Here is a 21162-nt window from a genome sequence, read left to right as displayed (position 1 = left end):
AAATAAAAATCAATGAAAGCACAAACCATATACCTTATCCTTGTTTAGAAAAGCAATGCAGAACACTGGCAAATGATTCCAAAGCCATTTTATCATCTTGGGTGTAGGAGGGAAAATAATTTTACATCTCATTCACTTTATAGTCAGTAGTTTATATACAATGCTTTGTGAGCTCTTTTTGTATATTCATGGGTATAATTTAGACCCTTGAGGGGAGGGGTGAGGAGCAGAGGGAGACACATTGTCTTTTTAAGATGACTACAGGGGAGCAAGTGGTGGTGAATTTTTTTGCTGAGTGATAGTAGAAAATCACTATCTTGAATTCTTCTCAAGTTTGAGGCCAGTTTGTTCTGTCACGATTTCCCCAGTAAACAGGAAAAAAAAAAAAAAAAAAAAAAACCTGAGCAATATATGACAAGAAAAACACATTTCTTGGCTGAAAGAAAAACATTGTCAGGATATTGGCCAGCCTCCCCCGTGCCTTTGTGTTGAGGCATAACTGTAGTAGTGATCTCTGCCACAAGGTGGCGGGCCACGCCTCAAAAACCACTCCCAATGCTAAAGGGAGGGGTTGGGGTGTTTCCTGGATTTAAGTTGTGGAAAATGGGGAAGAGGGAAGGATGGAGTCAAGTCTCCCTCCACCAGACAGCATTTTGCAAGCCATTTGTGGTCAGAGGTGTTAAAGTTGGAGACCCATCCAGCTTGTCCTACATAATCTCAGCAGAAGTAAGAATCTGAAGTACAGAAAGATGGTGGAACAAAAACTAAGGAGGAAGTGGACAGAAATGGGACATGACCTTAGCAGGAAAAGCTAGCACTTTTCCCTTTTAATAGAGCCTCTTGGAGAGCAGCTCTGGGCAAATGCCAGTGTCCCAATATGCCTGTAACTCACTCTGGGAGGCCACTGCATGTCCTTCAGTCTGCTGCAGGGCCGGGAGAACTGAAACCATTCTCTTCCCAGCCACAGAATCCTGGCCATTCAGGCTCAGAAGATAAACAGAACTTTACGGAATGGGAATGGTGAGTTCACCTGGGACCTTCTACTACTTGCCCCAGGGTTAACAGCAACACCAGATGTCACCTCCATCCAAGCTGGACTGCATTTAGCTCCACTTTGCCATTCTGCCACACACAAAGACCCCAGAAACAGCACTCCATCCAAGGTTCTCTGGCTAATGCTGAAATCAGCTGTGCTGCAGGGCCTAGGGCTTGCTCCTTTTTTGGACAAGCCACTTCTCCCCTCAGGGGGAACTTGGGAGACCTGACTTGGGCTCACATTTTTGGGGAGGGGGTGGCTGGCCAGTAGGGAGATCTTAACTCTTGACCTTGGTGTTAGAAGGCTGTGTTTTAACCAACAGAGCTAACCTGCCAGCTCATCACTATTATTAATATATATATATATTTTTTTTTTTTAAGAAAACACAGGGCTGGCCAGTTAACTCAGTTGGTTAGGGCGTGGTGTTGATAATACAAGGTCAAGGGTTTGGATCCCCATACTGGCCAGCTGATGCCCCCACCAAAAAAAAAAAAAAAAAAAACACTCACGTTGGCACTCTTTCATCTTAAATTGTCCTCTTATGCCTTTAAGAGCCAGCCCTATTCTTAGGACGGCCCTCCTAAACTGAAAAATTGTCCTGTCATGTTGCCACCTTTTTTTTTTTTTTTAGCGCACAGTGCCCAGTATTCCTAGGTGGTCTCCCATCCAAATACTAAACAGGACCGACCGTGCTTAGCTTTTGAGATCAGATGAGATCAGGTGCTCGTTGCCACTATTTTCTCCTTTTTTGTGGCTGGCCAGTACAGGGTTCCAAACCCTTGACCTTGGTGTTATCAGCAACACACTCTCACAGGTAAGCTAACTGGCCAACCCTATTGCCACTCTCAAACTCGAAGACTTTACTTCCTCTATTTTCATCATTGAATGCACAAATGTAATAAGCTAGAAGCTCCACAATGGATGACCATTTATTGCTCTGAACTATGGAATCATGTTAAATTTGAGCTGCTGAAATAACAGCTAGCAGCCAAGTCTTCAGGAATCCTCAGGAAGCATTGCTGATGCTCAGCAGCCAGGTATGACTGAAAATCTGAATATGCTGGGGGTGAGATCAGTTCTGTTCTTACTACACTCCCAATATCAGGATTTCCAATTGCTTTTGTAGGAAAAAGCTATTTTTTCAGATGAAGCCTCAAAGTTGGGATGGGCCATTCATTACCAAAGCTGCTGCTTCCTCATAATGTAAGAGATTAACAAAGGTTGGGGAGGAGGAGCAGATGGCTTCAGCAATGTCTGGCCTCTCAGACTCTCTTGGCACCTCTGAGATGGGAAGGGGGGACAATACTGACTGCAAGGCTGCAGAGTGCCTCTTGAGTGGTTGGGACTACCATGTCCTCTGATGTCCAAAGGAAATTGACTTTTTTGGCCCTGGAGCCTAAGATCGTGTTTCCTACTACATCCTAGTTCTATAGCATGTGTGGGTGACTTGTGTAAGGCATGAGCATCCAGGAATCCAGACCTGAGGCTATCTCTGCCTACTCTGGGCTTGCACCATTGGCCTACAGGCCTGGGGACAGATGCTTTCATGAGTCGGCACATTATTTAATGGAAATCCAACAGTCCCTCTGAACAAGTTTCACCTAAACCTACTAACACATTTCCTGGCTTGGGAAATATTCCAAAACACCAAGAGGGTAAGACACGTTTATGCCTTGAAAAATGATAGTAAGCATACTTACCTTTGTGCTTTCACATATAATAGGCATACCTAGAACACACATGTCATGTATTTCGGTAGAATGAGAAATCCCAGCCATAAAGCAGGATATAAAATTTTCCTACGTCCAGCCTTTTGTTTCCTGGAAATTATTTAACCTTTCACATATGTCCACAGACCATAAGCACTAATGATAAGGCTAATAGACAACAGCTATTTGTCCCCAAAGAAATTTCCCTTAAGCAGCCGGGTGTGCTTTGTCCCTGTTGGTATGGCAGTGAGGGGTGTAGGTAAGGTGCTCACTTTAAAACAACCGCTTCAGGGCAAACTTGAAAGATCCTCTTGAGCTCAGGACCCCCAGGTCAGTCCTTGGTTCCCAAGGCATTCCCCAGAGAGAAGCTGTAGGGGGCACTCGTGAACCTCTGCAGTCCCCTGCGTGTGGCTGCTACAGGGTCTATACTACTGTGGCATTCTGGTCCTAACAGGCAAGGGTGGGCCTGCCCAGGCTGGCCGGGGAAGTGGCGGTGTGAATGCAGAGAGTAACCCTCCTGCATGACTGGAGAGGGTGGCACCAGATATGAGCTCAGGTCCCTCCCAGGGCTGCGATTCCAATTGTGCAGGATTTCTACATGTGCAGCCTCGCACGCATCCGTGGTTTTCTCCCTCAGCGAAATGGAGCAACACCATATTAAGTCCCTCCGATCTGTTCTTGGGCCTTCCCCTGCTAGGTCTATACCATTGCTGAGTTGAATTTGCTGCCCTAGAACGAGGCAGCAGGAGGGGAGAACAGCTTTTTAGTGTCTTTAATTAGGCAACAGGAAAAAACAGTCTGGCTGAAAATTAACACTTGAAGCTTGGCTGGTGCCAAAAAAGCAGCACTGGCTCCCTGTGCTGGGAAAAATGACAGCCATTGATTTCAAGGACACACCTGGGGGGAAAAGCAATAGCAGGAAGCTACCTCACTCCTGGAAAAGAAGGTAGTGTTCACCTGCCCACTGTATATACCAATCCCAAGCACATACCTTTTTCCTAAACAGATCCTTAATGTTGGGAGACAAGTATAACAAATCTCATCTCTGTTGTAATAATGGGATCTGGAAATCATTGTGAACACAAATCTGGGAGCCCCAGGGTGGCATTTTTACAGCCACCTTCCTGCCTCAACCTGCAGGGCATGGTTTCCCTTGCGACTGGCGGAAGCCCTTGAATATGCCACAGCCGGTTTTTAACCTGCTTCCAATTAGCAACAGGAATTCTAAGGTATTTTGGAGCTGCTTGGTGGGAATTATCATGCCACCCACTTCGTCTGCATCAACAACCTTTAAGATCTCTTGCACTATCGAGAAAGGGATTTCTTGCTGGCACTTGTGAAGTGATTCTTCCCTAATGTTTCCCCCCAAAGTAGCCACTACTTCAGACTAAACCTTTTTAGTAAGCCTTCCTCACTGATCTTAAATAACCTACATATTCATTCTAAATGGGGAATTCTGGTGTCAAGAATCCAGTTGACATTAGTGGCTAGTAGTTCAGAAGAGTCAGTACGGGTCACCAAAGTGTCACAGATGACCTAGTTTTTCTGTTGCAACAACTTAACGACAACTCCTCGCTGGACTTTGTTCCTTCTGTCCTCAAAGATAAGTAGCTGCTAAGAAAGACCACCTTTCCTCCAAGGCAATCATGACAGGCATGGACAGATATCCTGCCCATCTTCCAAGGGAGGTTGACCTCATCTTGTACCCTCACCCCCAGAGGGAGATACTGGCACAGTTCCTAGAGAAGCCCCTAGCCCAGGGATAGAGCTAGGTTTGAGGTCCCTACCTCTTGCCCCATTCTTCACAGAGAGACCCCGGTGTGATTCCTTGTTTCCCCAACCAGCATTCTCAGGTTTCAGAGTATTTGGTTCCCCTGTAGGGAAGGAATGAGCAAGAATGTCTACACCATTGTATGTAATCTGGGGATTCACCCTCCATCAAGGGCCAACTCAAACCAGGAGAGATGGTGGCCAGAGCTCCGGAAGGGATCTGCCCCTGGCACTCTAATCCAAAGGAGCTTCCTGGCTTCTGGCAACCAAGATTTGACAGATAACCCTGTGAGGTCAAGGTTCTTGAAAATGCTGGTAGATGGCTACCAAGTATCCAATAAAAGTCAAGAGGTTCTCTGTCTTACCCTCCACTGCCTACCCCCTACTAGAGCCCAGCACCACAAACAAAAAAGATTTTTGTTATTAAGGACAGGAAAGACCAAGTGGTTGGTAAATGTCCAGAGATGCCTGCTTTATTTCTTACTAGGTGATTGCATTTCAAGCTGACAACATCAAATAACAGTCTAATTACCAACTAATTTTGTACCTCTGAACTACAAATCAACAATCCAATTCAGTAAAGAACAACAGTGTCAACAGCTTACTGCGGAGGCTGGATTTTCCAAATAAATGATTTTCGTTGGCAGAGTGCTGAGTGGAGCCAAGGGTAAGGCCTGGGATTGTTTAAAGACCCTGACACCTAACTGAGATAGGCAAATCCCTAGCCAAAGCCCTCTATCCCAAATCCTAAGAACACAGTTGTTGTTTCCCTTTTTGTGGTCAGTTCAGCCCAAATAAGAGGCCAAGCTACGTGGGCACCCAAGGCCTACTGATAGTTGACCCGCTCCTCTGTCCTCACTCTTGCCCTAGGGCACAGCTCCTTCTGCAGGTTCTTAGGAAAAAGCTAGGCTTCTGGGAGTTTCTGGTCTCTTTTTAGTTCTGCTCTGGAAAGAGAAGGCAATGACAGGGGTAACTGAAGGTGGGTGCAGGCACCTTCGGAGAGGTCCAGTGGCCTCAGACACAGAGCTGGGCTGAGACAGAGGTCTGTGCTAAGCTGTGCTCCTCTAAGAACTCAGGGCCAAGTTTCTTGGGAAGATGTCCAAGGGGGAAGAATTCATTAACAAAAATCCAAGAGAGTAGGAGCTGTTTGTATGAGCAGGGAGAAACTTGGGGAAGGTCAAGATTAAAGAATAAAGAGATATAAGGAAGGAATGAGAAGCTCTTATCACTAGATAGGAGCTCAATAAAAGTAAGCAATTACTACATAAATCGTTACTTAAGCTACTTATTTTTCTCACCCAAAAAACCCCACAAACTTCCTTTTAGAATTGGAGATCTCCTGCCCAAGAACCCACTGACAGCCTGCTGTTTTTCCCCCAGACCAAGAAAGACTTAAGTCATTTAGAAAAGGATGTCCTCACCAACAGTTCTGAGCTGATGCCTAAGGAGGCCCGCGGCCCTTTCTCTGCTCCACCTGCAGGTACGTGTGTCACCGAGCAGTTCTCCTGTGGCTGTCTTGGGCTCTGTGTGTGCTGACACCAGAGTCACAGCCAGAGCCCCAATCCACTGTTCCTTCATGCTTACTCTGCAGAAAAACCCTCGGGCAGATCCTTCACCAAGAGCTAGGGACTCTGGGAGTGACGCGGTCCCAGTTCTGGCTGGATTCTGCTATCCCCGTGAATCCCAAGCAGAGTCTTCACAGATGGTGGGTTCTTCTGCTGCTGAGACGATACGCACCCTAGGGTGCTGGCTGAGGAGTTAATGTAGAAACAAGGCACCACAGAGAGGTTGGACACTTGGGTTGTGTGATTCAGGACACGCTGGAAAAGTCCAAGGGCAGAGGGAAGGAAGGGGAGGAGGAGGAGAAGACAGTCTTAAATAACGTCTCATGAGGCCAGAGCCCCACTAGATGGGCTCTGGTTTGAGCTTTTCTGCTAGGAAGTCATTCACAAAGGCCTCCACAATGGCAGGGGTGATCTCCTCCACATCCATCACGTACTTGGCCCGGGCTGACATGTCCAGAATGGTGAGCAAAGGGGCAGCCTCAGGCAGGTTGGTGTAATCTCGCAGGGAGTCAGTCATGTCATCCTGAAGTCGCCAGAAGGAAGAGAAAACCAGTAAGAGTTAAAGAGGCAGAGAGTCCCCTGGGCCCAGTCTCCCCAGATGGCATGGAAGAGAGGCCAGTCCATCATTCTGAAGAGCAGGCTCCCCTCAGGGAGAGCTGGCTCTTAGAGAAGGGAGCAGGAGACTGTGCCCTGCCTTGGGGAGGGGAAGCCTGCTTTGTAAAATTCTCTCAATTCCTCCAAACCACCAGGCAAGTCATCTCTTTCTTAGCATGAAAGGAACTTTAATATGTCCTCTGCTTTTTAAAAATGTGATGTCTTTTGCTTATTTTTGCAATCGACTCTCAATTGCTTGCAGCCCCACTGTGGATTATCTGAGGCCAATCTGGACTTCAACCCTGGAATGTTTTTAAAAAGAAACAGCTATGGGCTGAGCCCGTGGCGCACTCGGTAGCGTGCTGCGCTAGCAGTGCGGCGACGCTCCCGCCGCCGCAGGTTCAGATCCTATATAAGGATGAGCGGTGCACTCCCTGGCTGAGCACCGGTCACGGAAAAAAAAAAATAAATAAATAAAAATAATAATAAAAAAATAAAAATAAAAAAAAAAATAAAAAAATAAAAAGAAACAGCTAGCTCACTGCTCCCCACCTCCCAACCCCTGTGGTTTCAGGGAGGACTGGAGTTGCACGGCGGCCGGTTCAGAAGACAGGGCCACTTAAGCACCATGGAAGTTTATGCTGGTTTGTGTATTTATTTGAGAAGGAAGCTGGCACTTTATCATACATTGCCAGCAGCTGTGAATTTCCCTAATATCAGATATAGCTTTATTCAAATATAGATGCAAACACAGAAATCCAAAGACAAGGAGAAAGGGTTGTCTGGGAGCAACCATTTGAGATTACCTTTCACACCGTTGACTCCCGTTTGCTAGACAACAGATAATGGACTCTACATTCCCATCCTGAGGTTGTTTCACTGTAAAATGCACAATATTATAAACTGAATGAAAAAGAAAGCCTGAGTTGCCCTGCAGAGAAAGGGCTTGGGGTATTCCTGGCCTTAAATAGTGGTGAGCAGGAGGCATGAAATTTACAGCTCATTGGTTTCTGAGTCAAAATATTCCTTTCTCCAAAGGCAAAACTTTAGGAAGTTAGTGTTGGTCTCCCCCCCCCAACACACACACACACAGCATGTACTTCCCAGCTGTGCTGGGTGATTTAACATCTTTGGCACTCTTCACACTATTCAGGCACTCATATGGGTTAATAAAAAATCTTCATGATAAACAGAGGGGAGACACCTGGACAAATACCGTGCATCTAATTCCCATTAGGAGGTCCAGACAAGCCAAGTGCTCCACTGCCTCCATTCCCAGCTCCCTCTGAGCAAACGACGGGATGAATTTTAATATCTATTACAGCTTCAAAAAGGATAACTTCTGCCTACCACAGAGGACAGGATCAAGACAGAAAAAAGGGGTCCCCCTTTGCCTTGGGCCGGAGTACTGGGCTCAGTCAATGCCTGATGTTCCAGCTTCCTGTGCCCACCCCTCTTCCATGTTCTGAGCATAAGGACAGAGAACTGGACCAAGAAAGCCACCAAAGCCAGGAGCCTAGGTGGGAGTACAGGAAAAACAGGCAGCCAGGTGTGGAACAGAAGCAGTGAATGACACAGGCCCCTCTGTCCAGCTTTCTGGTCCAGGGAGCCTTCCTCCTGCCCCACCTGTCCTTGGCCCTCTAGGCCTAAGTGAGTCCATATGGCAGACCACATGGACAGAAGGAAGAAGAGCACTGCTTCTGGAGTCACTCTGCCCTCACTGTAGTCCCCTCTCCCAGCGAAGGTCTCATCCCCTGTAAAGTGGACTAAACAATGGCTGCCAACACATGGGCCTGACGTGAGGGGTGTGTGAGCCTCTAGCATGCACAGCCCTCCCTGAGCCTCACTGTCCTCTGTGAAACAGGTCAGTGACTTTGTTCCCAGCCAGAGAGATGAGGAGCAAAGGAGAATGGCAAGTGAGGTGCCCGGCTCAGTGCCTGGTGCGAAGAAACCTGTAAATGGTCCTTCTCGGCCGCAGGTGGAAAGCCCCTGCCCAGCGTGCTCAGCCCTTGCTGCCATGCACTAGTCTTTTCTCGCAGAGCCATTCTGCAGGGTTAGAGCTCAGGACACTCAGAGTGGCCTCCCCCATGCTTTGTGTGCGGGCCCGCGGCAGGGCCTGGGAACCCTCTTTGTTCCTCTCCACCACGGCAGGCAGGGCTCTTGGAGCTGCCTGTGAGGGGCCCAGCAGAGTGGAGCCGGGGCGGCTATTGAGGAGGTGATTAACGGGTGGCTCAGGGTGTCTGATGCCCCTCCACCTGTCTTCTCCGTACCCCTCCTGGGATCCAGACACAGTGTGAAATGAGCACGGGGCTCTGACCAACTAGAGGTACAGAGGGTGCACCGAGGGCAGGAGTGGCTTCCAAAAGGGTCTGTGGATAACAGGCTTATGCTGGGGCCTGGCTGGGGTGGGGAGGCAGCAGAGCATGCACAGAGGAAAGCTTGGGGTGGGGCATGGGGGAGCATCTGCACCTGTGCTGCCGTCTTGCACAGACACCCATGTGTGCAGGACGCAGGGTCCCACACCTCAGAGCAGCCAGGCACCTGCTGGAGGGGGCACCACTGAAGGGCCCCACCTTCTCACCCTGTGAAGAGTCCCCTGCTTGGACCAGCCCATCTGGAGCCATTCAGGGGACAGCTTGAGGTAAAAGAGATGGGGAATGGCAGCAATTTCCAACCTTGGCACTGTCCCTGGCTAGCTGGGATAAAATGGGATAAGCCCACTTTGCAGGCTGGCGCAGAGGGAATAACCAAGCCCACAATTGGCCAAGCATCAGGGGCCTGGTTCTGACCCAGCACCAAGGGAGGAAGTGTGGATCCCATGTTTTGGCTGCTGTTCTCCGCAGCGGCTTGGGTGGGAAACAGCCCTGGGAGGGCTTCCTCCTGTCCTGAGGCTGCTGAGTGAGCAAGGGAAGAGGAAGCAGCAGGGGTGTGAAACGGTTTTCCATGGCTAGTGACAAGCCTTTTCTTGCCACATTTATCTGTGGGCTCTCCCAAAAGCACGGTCAACCCAGACCCCCGGGACCCCTTCATAGATCCCCAAGGCCAGTATCATTCATGTCCTAAGAGTCTCCAGCTGAGCCAGCCTGAGGGGGAGGGGCAAGCCCTCCCTCCATACTCACCTCCCCAGCCACAAAGAATAGAAGCGGTGCCTCCTCCTCTTTGGCTTTGTACTTGGCAATGATTTTCTCAGCTATTGGCTGAATCAGCTGCTTGGCTGCCTCGGATTCTCCATCATCCTCAGAATCTGCGATGGGGGAAGAGAGAAAAAGACAAGAAGAAACACTGGCATGTCAGACAGGGAGTGGCACCACTGAGCGGGCCTGAGCTGCAGAAACGCCCATCCGAGCAGTCCCTGAATGGAAAAAGAACTTCCCCTCGGACATAGGCCCCACTTCCTACACTGTGCACGAGATTGTCAGCACAGTGTGCACACACGTCACGAGCAGCAAAGCACGCTCGTGCTGCTCTCCTGCACCAGGCTCACCAGGAACAAACCCATTCCAGAAGCCGAGCTTCCCCAAGCCAGGACCTCAGTCCCTGGTCATTTTTCTTTCAATCACAGAATGAGAGTCCATGACCCCAGACCTCAGACCTCTGACTTCCTAGTGAAAATGGCAGAAGAAGTTGCGTGAGAGGGTGAGGACTATGACCGGTCAGTGGCTTTGATGGTGATGGGTGTATCACTCCCAGGCTCACCTGGGAGGGGGTACGCGGGCTGCATGGGGAACACATGACCAGGCTCCCCAACCTCCCTTTAGGCATCTCTCTTGCCTTGAGTGAACAGCAGTGTAGGAGCAGCCACACACCAGGCTCCCAGGGCTCACTCCTGCTAAAACCTGTCACCGAAAGCAAGAGCAACATCCCCAAGTGGCAAAAGCAGGGGAAGGGAGAGCAGCCTTCAGCAGAGGATTTCACTCAGAAATGCCACCCAAGAGGCCCACAGTGTGCAGAGACTCGACAAGACACACTCTGGATCCACATCTAATTTGCTTTGTGATGCTGCTTCCACATCTGTAGATGGCCGTGAGGTTCCCTCATTGTCCCTCCATTCAGAATTGTTTCCTAGCCAGCCCCAGGATGTGGGTTTGTGTGTGCCTGAAGCAGGCAGGAAAGCCCTAAGGTGAATGAGTCCCCAAGGCTACCTCTCCCCAGAGGCCTTCCTCCCACAAGGGCAGAATCAGCCTGCAAGTCAGTTTGCTTAAGAATTCCCTTGGGTCTGCATACTGGCTCTTTTCCCAGGGCCCCCAAACCAGACCTCCAGAAAATGGGGGTAGGATGCCGCACATACTCCCTAGACCCTCAGAAAAGCAGGTATGGCAGCATCTTAGCCATGATCCTATACAATACTTTTGAGTTTGACAAGAACAACAGGTCCCAAGGCAGAGGGCCAGGTGTCCCTTGGCCAGCAGTTGCTCAGTTTGCAAAAGGAACCAGGGTTATCCCACTGGGCTGCAGGGATCCTAGAGTAGATGCTCCTGTGTCCTCCTGCCCAGCCTGAGCACAATCACCCACTGAGCACCAAACTGCTCAGAGGATCAGCAGAAGCAGCTCGGTGTGAGTCTTGGCCCAAGGGGGCCCAGCCCTCTGCAGCTGCTGTGCGTGCAGCTCCACCTCTTTCCAACAATGGGTCTGTTCATGGGGCTGGGGGGCAGGCGCTGAAGGCATCCTCTGGGCCTGACCTATTCTGCCCAGCTGGCAGCCGGGGAGCAGCTAGGAAGGAAAGCATAGCAGCAACTCCCAGAATATCTCCCACGGGGGGTGGGGGTGGGGGGGAGCCATGAATAAATCATTGGGGTCAAAAGCAAGGATGCTGGTAAGAGACAAAGGCCCAGGTTCAGCACTGTTAGTGACAGAAAGAAGCAGGGACAGGCATCTCCCAAGTGAGGACCAGCCTGTCCCATCCCCCCACTGGGGCCCAACTGAGTTTCATACCTACAAAAAGGACGAGGCAGGGGCCCTCGTTGAGCTGCACGGCATTGGAATCGGAGAGCTCTAGCACGGGCTTGGGGTGCCACGGGAACTCCCTGCAGTCCTCGTCGTTGAGCACCTCCACCCGCCCCTGCCGCGTGATCACCTCCCCCTGAGGGTCCAGCACGATGAGCGTGGGGATGCCTGCAAGAGAGAGAGCTCGCTTGGCCACCAGTCTGGGAGAGGCAGGCCCTGCCTGGCAGGAGGGGCTGGTCCCACCCATGGTGAGCAGGATGACAAAGGACATTCTCCCAGCAAAGAATCCCCACCTGGAGTGAAGAGCTACAGAACTCCCTCGGGTCTGCACATAACCTCTCCATGTAAACCTGAGCAAGTCACTTGGCCTGTCTGGGCCTCAGTATCCTCAGCTGCAACATGTCGAGTGTGCTGTAGTTGTACCTTACCCCACTATGTAAAGATCAATAAGGTAATGCATTTAAAGAGCTTAGCACAGGGTCTTGGCAGTCATTCGATGGTGGCATCTTAAAGAGAACCCAAAGACGCAGGAGACACTCCCCCATGTGTAGGGGGTCTAAAATTGAACTGAGGTGGTATAAAAACACAGACGTAGACACTCCTACACACACCAGCACAAAGCAGTCAGGATGGGAGTTCTCACACAGGCATGGAGGGCCCGCCACAGTGAGCGCAGGGGCCCAGTGCAGGGGAGGAGTCTGGGCGGGGCTGCAGCCGCAGGACTGGAGGAGGAGGACGCAGGACTGGAGGAGGAGGACTGCGGCTGCCAGTGAGCCCAGCAGCTGCCTGGGGAGGCTCTGAGGGGGACAGTCCCAGCGGGAGTGGTACACTGGAGGTCTGGGCTGGGGTAAGAATGCAACACAATGCTTGCCTGCAAACACATGCAGGCCCAGCTATAAAGCCTTAAATGAAAAGTCAGAGAAAACCCATCCTAGGTTACAGTCACATTTGGGTTTTCGACCTCCCGGATCTTTGCGACCCACTCTCACTGCTTCTTCTCCAGCCAGGGCTACCCCAGCAACCATAGCCCACAGAGTCAGCCTTCATCCTGCCCTTTGGGGGCACTTGTCTCTTCACTGGTGGCCAGTCTCCTCCCCCACATGCTATCCAGACGCCGCTCCTCCCAGAGCTGACCAGAGCTTGAATTTTGTATGAAAGCCAGGGCAATTTAATATTTATATATTCCAAAGTATTCGGTCAGTAATTTGCTCTACTGACATTTTACTTCTCCATGGGGGGGGACACTGAGGGACCAGAAATATGGCCCTGGTGTTTTTTGTCACCTGCCGCGGCAGCCAGCACAGCAGGCATGCAGTGGTGGGCCTGTCTTCAAAAGGAATAAACAAATCCATTATGTTCACACCTATTAGAGGAAGTGGCTGGATGTGTGAGGGAACCGGTCAAGAGAGAAATGGGCTCCCGAGGACGACCATTCCTGCCACATCACACACAAACACACGCAGCCGCTGCGCCTGGGGCCTTTCAGGATGTGCTCAGTGCTGGAAAGGACTCCCAAGAAGCTGTGTGTCAGAGCACAAGAGACAGGGCCCTTCCAGCCTCATCCTAGCACCTGCGTTTTATCCCCCAGAGGCCTGGGGCCCACATCAGTTGTGTCTCCATCCTTGAGGATCACCCCAGGGCCAGCCAGCTGCACAAGAGCGCCTCCGCATCACCAAGCCCTGGTTGCAAAATGCATTGGCATATAGTTCTCTTTTGTTGTTTTGTGTGTGTGTGTTTGGTGGCTAGCCTTACAGGGATGGAAACACGTGTTATCAGCACCATTCTCTAACCAACTGAGCTAACCAGCCAGCCCTACTGGCATAGTTTTTTTAATCAGAGTTGGTGTTTCTGAAATTGGGCAATTATGAATGTTGGGGTAAACCAGAGCCTGCCCACTGCTATGATTAGACACAGAAGCAGGCCTGTTTGTAGCCTGGCTTGGGATGCAGAGTTGGGCTATGGAGGACAAGCACGAACAGAGGACAGAGAAAGGAAGAGAAGTAAAATCTGAAGGCAAAGCAGCCCACTTCCTGGTTCAGTGCCTCAGTCTCTCTGAGGGAATACTCTAAGGGGCCTTCTTTGTTACATGGTTGCAGTTTCTTTTGAGTCCATGCCTGTGGGGACCAGGACAGTAGGCCAAGGGCATGAGCCCCCAGCTAGCTGCTGAGGAGTTCCCAGCTAATCCCACTGAGGAACAGCTCCTCTGGGCCTGGCCCTCCCTACCCCTTCCTCACAGCTCTGCAAAAAAAAAAAGAAAGAAAGGCAAAGTCCCCTCTTGTATTTGTTGCTCTAAGCATTAAAACGCATGTCTAAGAGCCCAAGACAACAAGGCACACAGGGAGAGGACAGTGTCGGCCATGTGACTGTGCATAAACAGAAACCAACCTGGTAAAATAAACACAGTCAGGTGTGGACCCAGAGAAGCCACCATTTTCAGCAAGTGGACAGGGGAAGAGCATCTGCCTCCCCTGTGCCAGGCCCCTCCCCATCAGCTGATCTTGGGTCAGTTGGCCCTAGAGTCCTAAGAATGTGCTTTCCTCCAATGATGAGTCAGAGGGCACGAAAAAGGCAACTCACCTCCAGGGTGTATCAGCCTTGTGCCAGGCATGGCACAGATGCTACCTCACTGAATGCTCCTAACAGGTGGCAGCAGGAAGTACTGTAGAGTATGCATAAAGCAAGTGTACTTCACAGGGCCTGGTTTTCCAAAGCCTTGCAGTTTCAAATATTGACCTTGTAAAGGACAGGAAATTTTCCCCAGGATATATAGTCTCAGTTATAAGATAAAGAATTGTAACACAGCAAGGTTGCTGGCTCAAAGACAGACAGGTTACTGATTGATGTGTAAAGATACTGGGAAATTGCTGTAAGAAGAGAATGTTTGCTAAAATCAAGCTTTTGTTAGTGGATTGACTTAATTGCATGTTACCAGCTTCTATTGTTAAACTTGTTACACAGTACTTAGCAAAAACCCCACCTATGTTCTCTTCCTGTAACTTCCTGGTCTGGAGAATAAATGCAGAAAGAGAACCCCACTTTGTGGTTAATTTCCCAAATGGAAGGAATGCCTTGCTCTTGAGGGTTCTGGGAGATTAACCCCTTTCTGGGGCTTCTCACTGCTAAGAGATGGGCTTTGAGTAATCTTCGGTGGCTCCGTCACCCAGGGAAAAAGAGGTGACAAATCCATGGGAGGCAAAGCAACAAGTACCATCATCCTCGCCTTAACAGGTGTCAGGTTGCCTCCCACGGTAACCCAGCCAGTCAGTGGTCACGCTGGAGAGGAGTCCTGGTCTGCCTGTTGTAAAAGCTCCTGCCCTTCCTACCAGGCCACTGACTGTCGGGAGCTCTCCCAGCACCTGGTTCGGGGAGTCTCTTAACCAGGGCAAGGAAAAGCCCCTGTATCTGCAACTTTCTGCACCCCCATCCCCCACTTCTCCTCCTTCCTCAGGCTGTGGGGGAGGAGGCTGAGACTACAGTAGCTTTCCCCCCAAACCCACCATCATGCATTCCCTGCTGCCCTCTTCCCTGAAGCAGGTTCTGCAAAGTAGAGACTTCTAAAGAGAAAACAGGGTGAAGCTTCTAATGGGAGACTTAAAGGGAATGGCAAATTTCTAATCAATGCCTTTATACAAAATAACTTCCACACCAGTAAGGGGCTTCTTGCAGGGAATGAAAAAGTTGCAGCTCATTGTTGCTTTGCTTGAACTTTTCCCTTCCCAGGGTGGACGGCAGGGTGGTGCAGTTGAGGAATGCTCGGGAAAGCCAGGCAAGTCACTTAACTTCTTTGAGCCTCATTTCCACAGCTGCCAATGGGCATAATGATAGTTTCCTACCTTATTTGGCTGTTGTGAGAAATAAACAAGATATAAGTGTAAGTATAAGTTTTTAGCAGAGTACCTGGTATGTAGTGAGTGCTCCATAAGTATCAGCTATTATTATAAATGTGTTTTTTGGGTTTTTTTAATCATCTGTAAGTTGGCTATTTGGCTCATGAGAAGGCAGAGGTACAGAAGACTGGTACCTTGCTCTTGTGAGATCAACAGAAAGCTCCATGCTGGGCTGGAAGAAGTTAGCTAAAGCAACAGAAAAATAACACAGTGAGAGTGCCAGTACTAGTGTCATGTCTGCCAAGTGTGGGGTTGGGGCCGTTTGACTTACTCCATCCCAAGCTTAACTTTTGAGCTTAGAACATATACCCTATGTTCCTAGAGAAGGCTCAACCCCCAGTCCCCTGACCTGGGGAGCTGGACTGGACCCCAGCAGTACCTAAGAATCCCTTTCCTCACTCATTTTTCCTCACTCATCTCCCTCAAGATGTACAGAAAAAAGAACAATGCCTAAGAAGCCGGCTCCAACTTGTTTCCTCCTGGGGGGAATCTATCTGTGAGTATTTAAAACAATCTTAAGTCCGTGTGTACCGAGACTGTCCGGTGGTTTAGTTTGGTGGCTTTTCTACTTACTGCCAAGGAAATGGGAAGTTTTGAAGGAGGTGGAAGGGTGTGGGGGAGGGGGCTGGAGCAAAGAAGGTCAAGTCATCCAGGAGGAAGGAGGAGCAGGACAGGGTTGTAACCCAGCTTTCTCTTCACCTGGATGGCAACAAGATCTGAGCAGGCTGGGATAATTTCCCAAAGATTTCTGGGAGTTGAGAGGAGAAATAGGAGGAAAAGCAGATCCCCGGACAGGAAGAGCAGATTAGGGCACATTGGCAGGGCAAACTATTATGTGATCATGAAGAGCGTAGCAACGTGGAAAATGTGTGCAATCCATTGTTAAGTAAAAAATACGGAGTGCTCAGTGCTATGTGTACATTACAACAATGTATAAGATGTATGCATGTGGACAGACACCAAAAGGGACTCAGCAAAGTGAAAACAGTTGTGCTAGTGAGGCAGGGATGTGGTCGAGACGAGATGTGTGTGTGTGTGTGTGTGTGTGTGTGTGTGTGTGTGTGTGTGTGTGTGTGTGTGTGTGTGTGTGTGTGTGTGTGTGTGTGTGTGTGTGTGTTTGGGTTTCTAACGGTGTCGTAATAAATGTGTTAAGATGAAAATCAGCACTGAAGGGGTGAGGAGGGAAATATAAACGCAAACCAACGCTTTGACCAAATCAACTGCCAATTCCATTTATCCCTCTTTTCCTCTTCCTGGCTCCCCACAAACCTTCCCTTGCTTAGAAAGCGAAGGAAAGGAACAAGGCAGCTGGTTTGAGTGGTGAAGCTCAGAGAAATTCAAGGGAGGTCAAAGGGATGGATCTGGGCCTACTTGAACTTGGCCAGCAGGTCCAAAAGCTGCTCAGACAGGCGCCTGTGTCAGGAGACAGGCACAAAGACATTTATGGTGCTGCTCTTGTCATATAGAAAATCTAGAAACAACCAACCATTTATAAACAGTGGAGCGCTAAATAAACTGTAGTACACTCATACAAGGAAACACACTTGTTGGCACTGAAAATACATGAACTAGGTGTAAATATCAACAGGGATAAATCTTGAAACCTGAAAACATGTTAAGTGAGAAAAGTTACAAAATGATACTACAGCATGTCAGCATCTTAAGTACGCTTCCAAAAGACACACCGAACAGTACTATATATGATTCATGGATTTATATATATGCAGTAAAAAGGTGAAACAGATTACAAAGATCCACATTACAGGTATGGTGGTGCCGCCGCCAGGGAAAGGGGAGAAGGAGGGCGGGGCAGGGCAGCAGAGCAAGGGAACCGCCTGTGACTTTTTGTTTATATTTTAAATACCTGAGCAAAATGTCAATTCTGGGTGGCGGCTGCGTGGGTGTTTATTACATTATTCTCTGTCCTTTCCTGCTTCTCTCTTTTTTATGTTCTCAAAGTCAAACCACTCAAAACAGAACCCCAAAGCAGCCCAGTAGGTCCCGAGGCAGGCCCCAGCTCTCCCCAGGCCGATGGGGCCAGCTCCAGACAGCCTGTGCCAGCCCTTCAAATACTGAGATTTGTCTACAAAAAACACCAGAATTGGCTGCTTGTGCTATACTGACTGAAAAATACAAAATCCAAATGTTTCGTTTTTATAGAAACAGATTCTGCCTCAAATCCATTTTCTGAACCAGGCAACAAAGAGGGCAAAGGAAGGGAAAGAGAAGAGAAAGGAGGGAAACAGAAGGGGAAGAAAGGGAAAAGGGAAGGGGAGTAGAAAGCAGGAGAAGACAGAACAAGAAGGAAAGAGAAAGAGAAGACAACTAGAGGCTGGGGGAGCAAAGAGCCCCCACACCACGGCCTCCAGCCAGCAGGCTGTAGCGCCCGCCCTGCTCCCGGGGCTGTCCTCCCGCGTCCCCTCTAATAGGACCTGCACAGCCCTAGGGCTGTCAGCCCTCCCCACAGGTTGGGGGCAGGGAGAGGGGGCGAGGAACAAAACCAGCTAGGGCCCCTAGCCCATGAGAGGGGGCTCTAAGCCTCCCTGCAAAGAACACGGTGTTCTCTGACAGCTGAGGATTACTGAGACAATCGCTAATGGGATTTGCCTTTTGCCAAGTGTGTCTAAACGGTTTCTGTGGAAAGGCATTTTTAAACAGCTTATAGGGCCGCAAATTCCCCAGTCTGCACAAATACTGGGAGTAGGGAGGCCCTAGGATGTGGGGAAGCCACCACTCCCATGAGACAAAAGAAATGGATGGAGACCAAATGCCAGGCCCTTGGTGAGCTTGGTAGCCCTGTGAACACTGCTGGTTCACACAGCCTGGGCTCAGTCAATCCAGGGCACCCGAAGGGAGCCAGCGACCAGCCCGCCGGCAGCAGCAGGACTTCTGGCCTGGCCAGCCTGGGGCAGACTCACCAGCAAGGCCTGCAGCAGGTCCTGCCACTCTGTGAAAAGGATGACTCAAGGGCCACAGCCTCCGGGTCCAGACTTTCCCACCTGGCCCCACCCCACACGGACACCTCAACACACCATCAGCATTTCGCAAGGCCTCCTTCACTCTGCGGGGTGATACTCAAAATCCAGGGACTTCTAAGCCCAGCTCCCGGGACGCTCATAGGCTTTGGGTTCTTTTTGCACTACCCATTTCATCCGAGCCTGTGAGGGTAACACAGGGAAGCTCTGCCCTCATATACAAAGTGATTGGCAGACCAAGTTACTTCCTCTCTATAAGGCACAGAGACTGGCCAGGTGGAAGCAGCTCGCCTTGGGTGCAGACAGTAGAATGTTCCTGGTATTTGCTCTGTAAAAGCACCTTTCTCAAAATGCTTCAGGAAGAGACAAAATATGGAGAGTCCAGTGCATATACACAGAGCCAAAGAGGGAGCAGGAACTCTCCCAGAGACAGCTCTGTAGGATTTGCTGAAGACCAGACACTCAAACAGCCAGAAACCCGCAATGACTCGGTGCGTGTGTGCTCACGTGTATGTGTACACATACACATAAACGCATCAGTCTAAGTTCTAACCACAGAGTCACAGAAAAGTTCAGAAATATTCAGAATTCAATCAAAAATAATTGTCAGAGTCTTGTGATGCTATGAAGAGTATGAAAGAACACACAGTTCCGTCAAGTTGAAAGGTATTTAGAGCTAGACGAGAGACATTTAAATATCCTCAGAGACAAAGAAAAGCAGAAACCAGTCAAGGGACAGTGCAGCCTGGGGAGGAATTGCCAGCTTCCAAGAATAGAGAGGATGGGAAATGATACCGGTCAAACCAGGGATGTGAACTACAAGAGCCCTGAAGGCTAAATGACCATTATTTGGAGGGAAGGGATGCAGCACTATGAACAGGACTATGAGTGTGGCCCGAATGCTGGACATACCCTTCTCAATGCACTGAGAAGATATTTCCAAATGATATCATTGGAATGATATTATTTCCTTAATAAGTAAGCACCTTTCAAACGTTGGAAGATCTAGAATTAAGTTTAGAAATACAAATCAAACTCATGGCATTGTGTGTCAAGAATCCATGCATATTTAACATTTAACTTCAATATTTGCTTTTAGATTTTTTTTTTTTTTTTTACCACTTTGCTGCAAAAGATTTATTTTGGAAAGATATCTTTTGGTGAAAAGCTTCAGTGCTGGAATTTAGAATTAGTATTTCAGCTGGCCGATTAGCTCAGCTGGTTGGAGTGCAGCCTTGTAACAGAAAGGTCTAAGGGTTCAGATCCCCGTGCCAGACAGCCACCAAAAAAAAAAAAAAAAGATATAAAAATTAGTAATAAGGAAATTTCACACAGGTATTGATATTCAATGCTATACGCCACAGATATGTACAATCAACTATGTTTCAATTTTTAAAAATTCAAAGCTTTATGATACATAATTCAGAATTCTATTTTAAGCTTTTCAGTTAAGCAGAAAGTGGAGTGGGCACTTGTTTCACATTCAGTATTTCTTTTTGTTTAGGAGAATGTGGCCTATTAGAGTAACACATCCATTCTGTGATTTCAGTATTAAAACATGTAATTGAGAAATGGATTCAGGTTAGTGATTTTTAAGTTGAAACCCTACCAACAGTACTGCCACATTTAAGAGAATCGAAAAATCACCACATTTATAAATTTAATTTACGGTAGTTAATAGACTTCCTTAAAAACTTGGTAACATTTTGTTTGTCATTCCAGGACTATTTTAAAGGGTTTAAATTCATAAATCAGTTTAAAATGTTTAAAGGAGTTTAATTAAGTTTACAAGTGGGGACCAACAGTCCCCTAACAAGAAGCTACTACAATTTCCTAGACATATAAACAGAATTCCAAAATTCAAAAATCAACATTAGAAGTTTAAGCAAGGTCTGGGGTGTTTTATTTTAATTTGTATTCTAATAAATCAAATATGAATTTTAAAACTAAAGTAAACCTCAGGATAATCTCTTCTATTTACAAAAGCCTGCCAAGAAGCCCACCTCTGCTGGGTGGGATTCTGAGTCCAGCTGCAGGGCTGGAGGGGGAGGCCGGCCACAGGGATACGCTGGAGATGGCAGGAGAGAGCAGCCAGGGAAGCCCCAGAGCCGGCTCCCGACTCTCTGAGGTGGGGTGTGGGGGCCAGGAGCTGCCTGGCTTTCCTGCATAGCCTTTAAGCATCAATATCAAGATCCTCCAAAATCAGGAAGCCTGGAGGGGATCCCCCAGGCCAATCCTGTTCTTCTTCAGTTGGGGCAACAGAGATACAGAGAGGGCAAGTGATTCATGTGGAGCCACACAGCTGCTTAGTGGCTAAGCTGAGACTGGAACCTGCAATGTACTCTTCTTTCTTCCAAGCCCTATTTGCCCCCAGGAGCAGGGATGGAGTGCCTAGGAGGGCACAGATGAGTGGAGGCTGTTGGAGATCTGAGGCCACGTGCCCTGGACTGCTGGTCAGGGGCCATCCTGGGTCCGTCCCTTTGCCCACCACACTACTCCTGCCCCCCGCTCCCCTGTAGGTGCAAGTCATCCTTTCCCCTTAGCACCTGGCTCAAAGCACCTGCTTATTGTGTGCCTCTTTCTGCAAGAGTGTAAGCTCCATGCAGTCAGGGACCTTTGACGTTTCAGTTCATGAACAGACGGCACCTGGCATGCAACTACGTTTTGTTAAATAAATACATA

The 21162-nt window shown here is 48.9% G+C and overlaps 1 protein-coding gene and 1 non-coding gene across 2 annotated transcripts in view; both read right to left on the bottom strand.

The window, feature by feature from the left end:
• Window positions 1-1566: 1566 nt before the first annotated feature.
• On the bottom strand, window positions 1567-1722 carry LOC134389857 (small Cajal body-specific RNA 11). Its single transcript, XR_010024814.1, has one exon. It is a non-coding gene; the product is annotated as a small Cajal body-specific RNA 11 (non-coding RNA).
• Window positions 1723-5012: 3290 nt separating this feature from the next.
• The window catches only part of NXN (nucleoredoxin), a 141131-nt gene continuing 124981 nt past the window's right edge, over window positions 5013-21162 (bottom strand). Inside the window, exons 6-8 of the mRNA XM_063112255.1 lie at window positions 11607-11786; window positions 9794-9918; window positions 5013-6603 (exon numbers count right to left, since the gene is read on the bottom strand). Of these exons, the coding sequence (XP_062968325.1) occupies window positions 6421-6603; window positions 9794-9918; window positions 11607-11786 (488 nt within the window). The 3' untranslated portion in view covers window positions 5013-6420. The remainder of the gene's footprint in view (window positions 6604-9793; window positions 9919-11606; window positions 11787-21162) is intronic.

The sequence above is a fragment of the Cynocephalus volans genome, chromosome 10, assembly GCF_027409185.1.
Source record: "Cynocephalus volans isolate mCynVol1 chromosome 10, mCynVol1.pri, whole genome shotgun sequence".
Taxonomy (NCBI): Eukaryota; Metazoa; Chordata; class Mammalia; order Dermoptera; family Cynocephalidae; genus Cynocephalus; species Cynocephalus volans.
The sequence above is the reverse complement of the archived record's forward strand: the minus strand, read 5'-3'. Positions and strand labels throughout refer to the sequence as shown.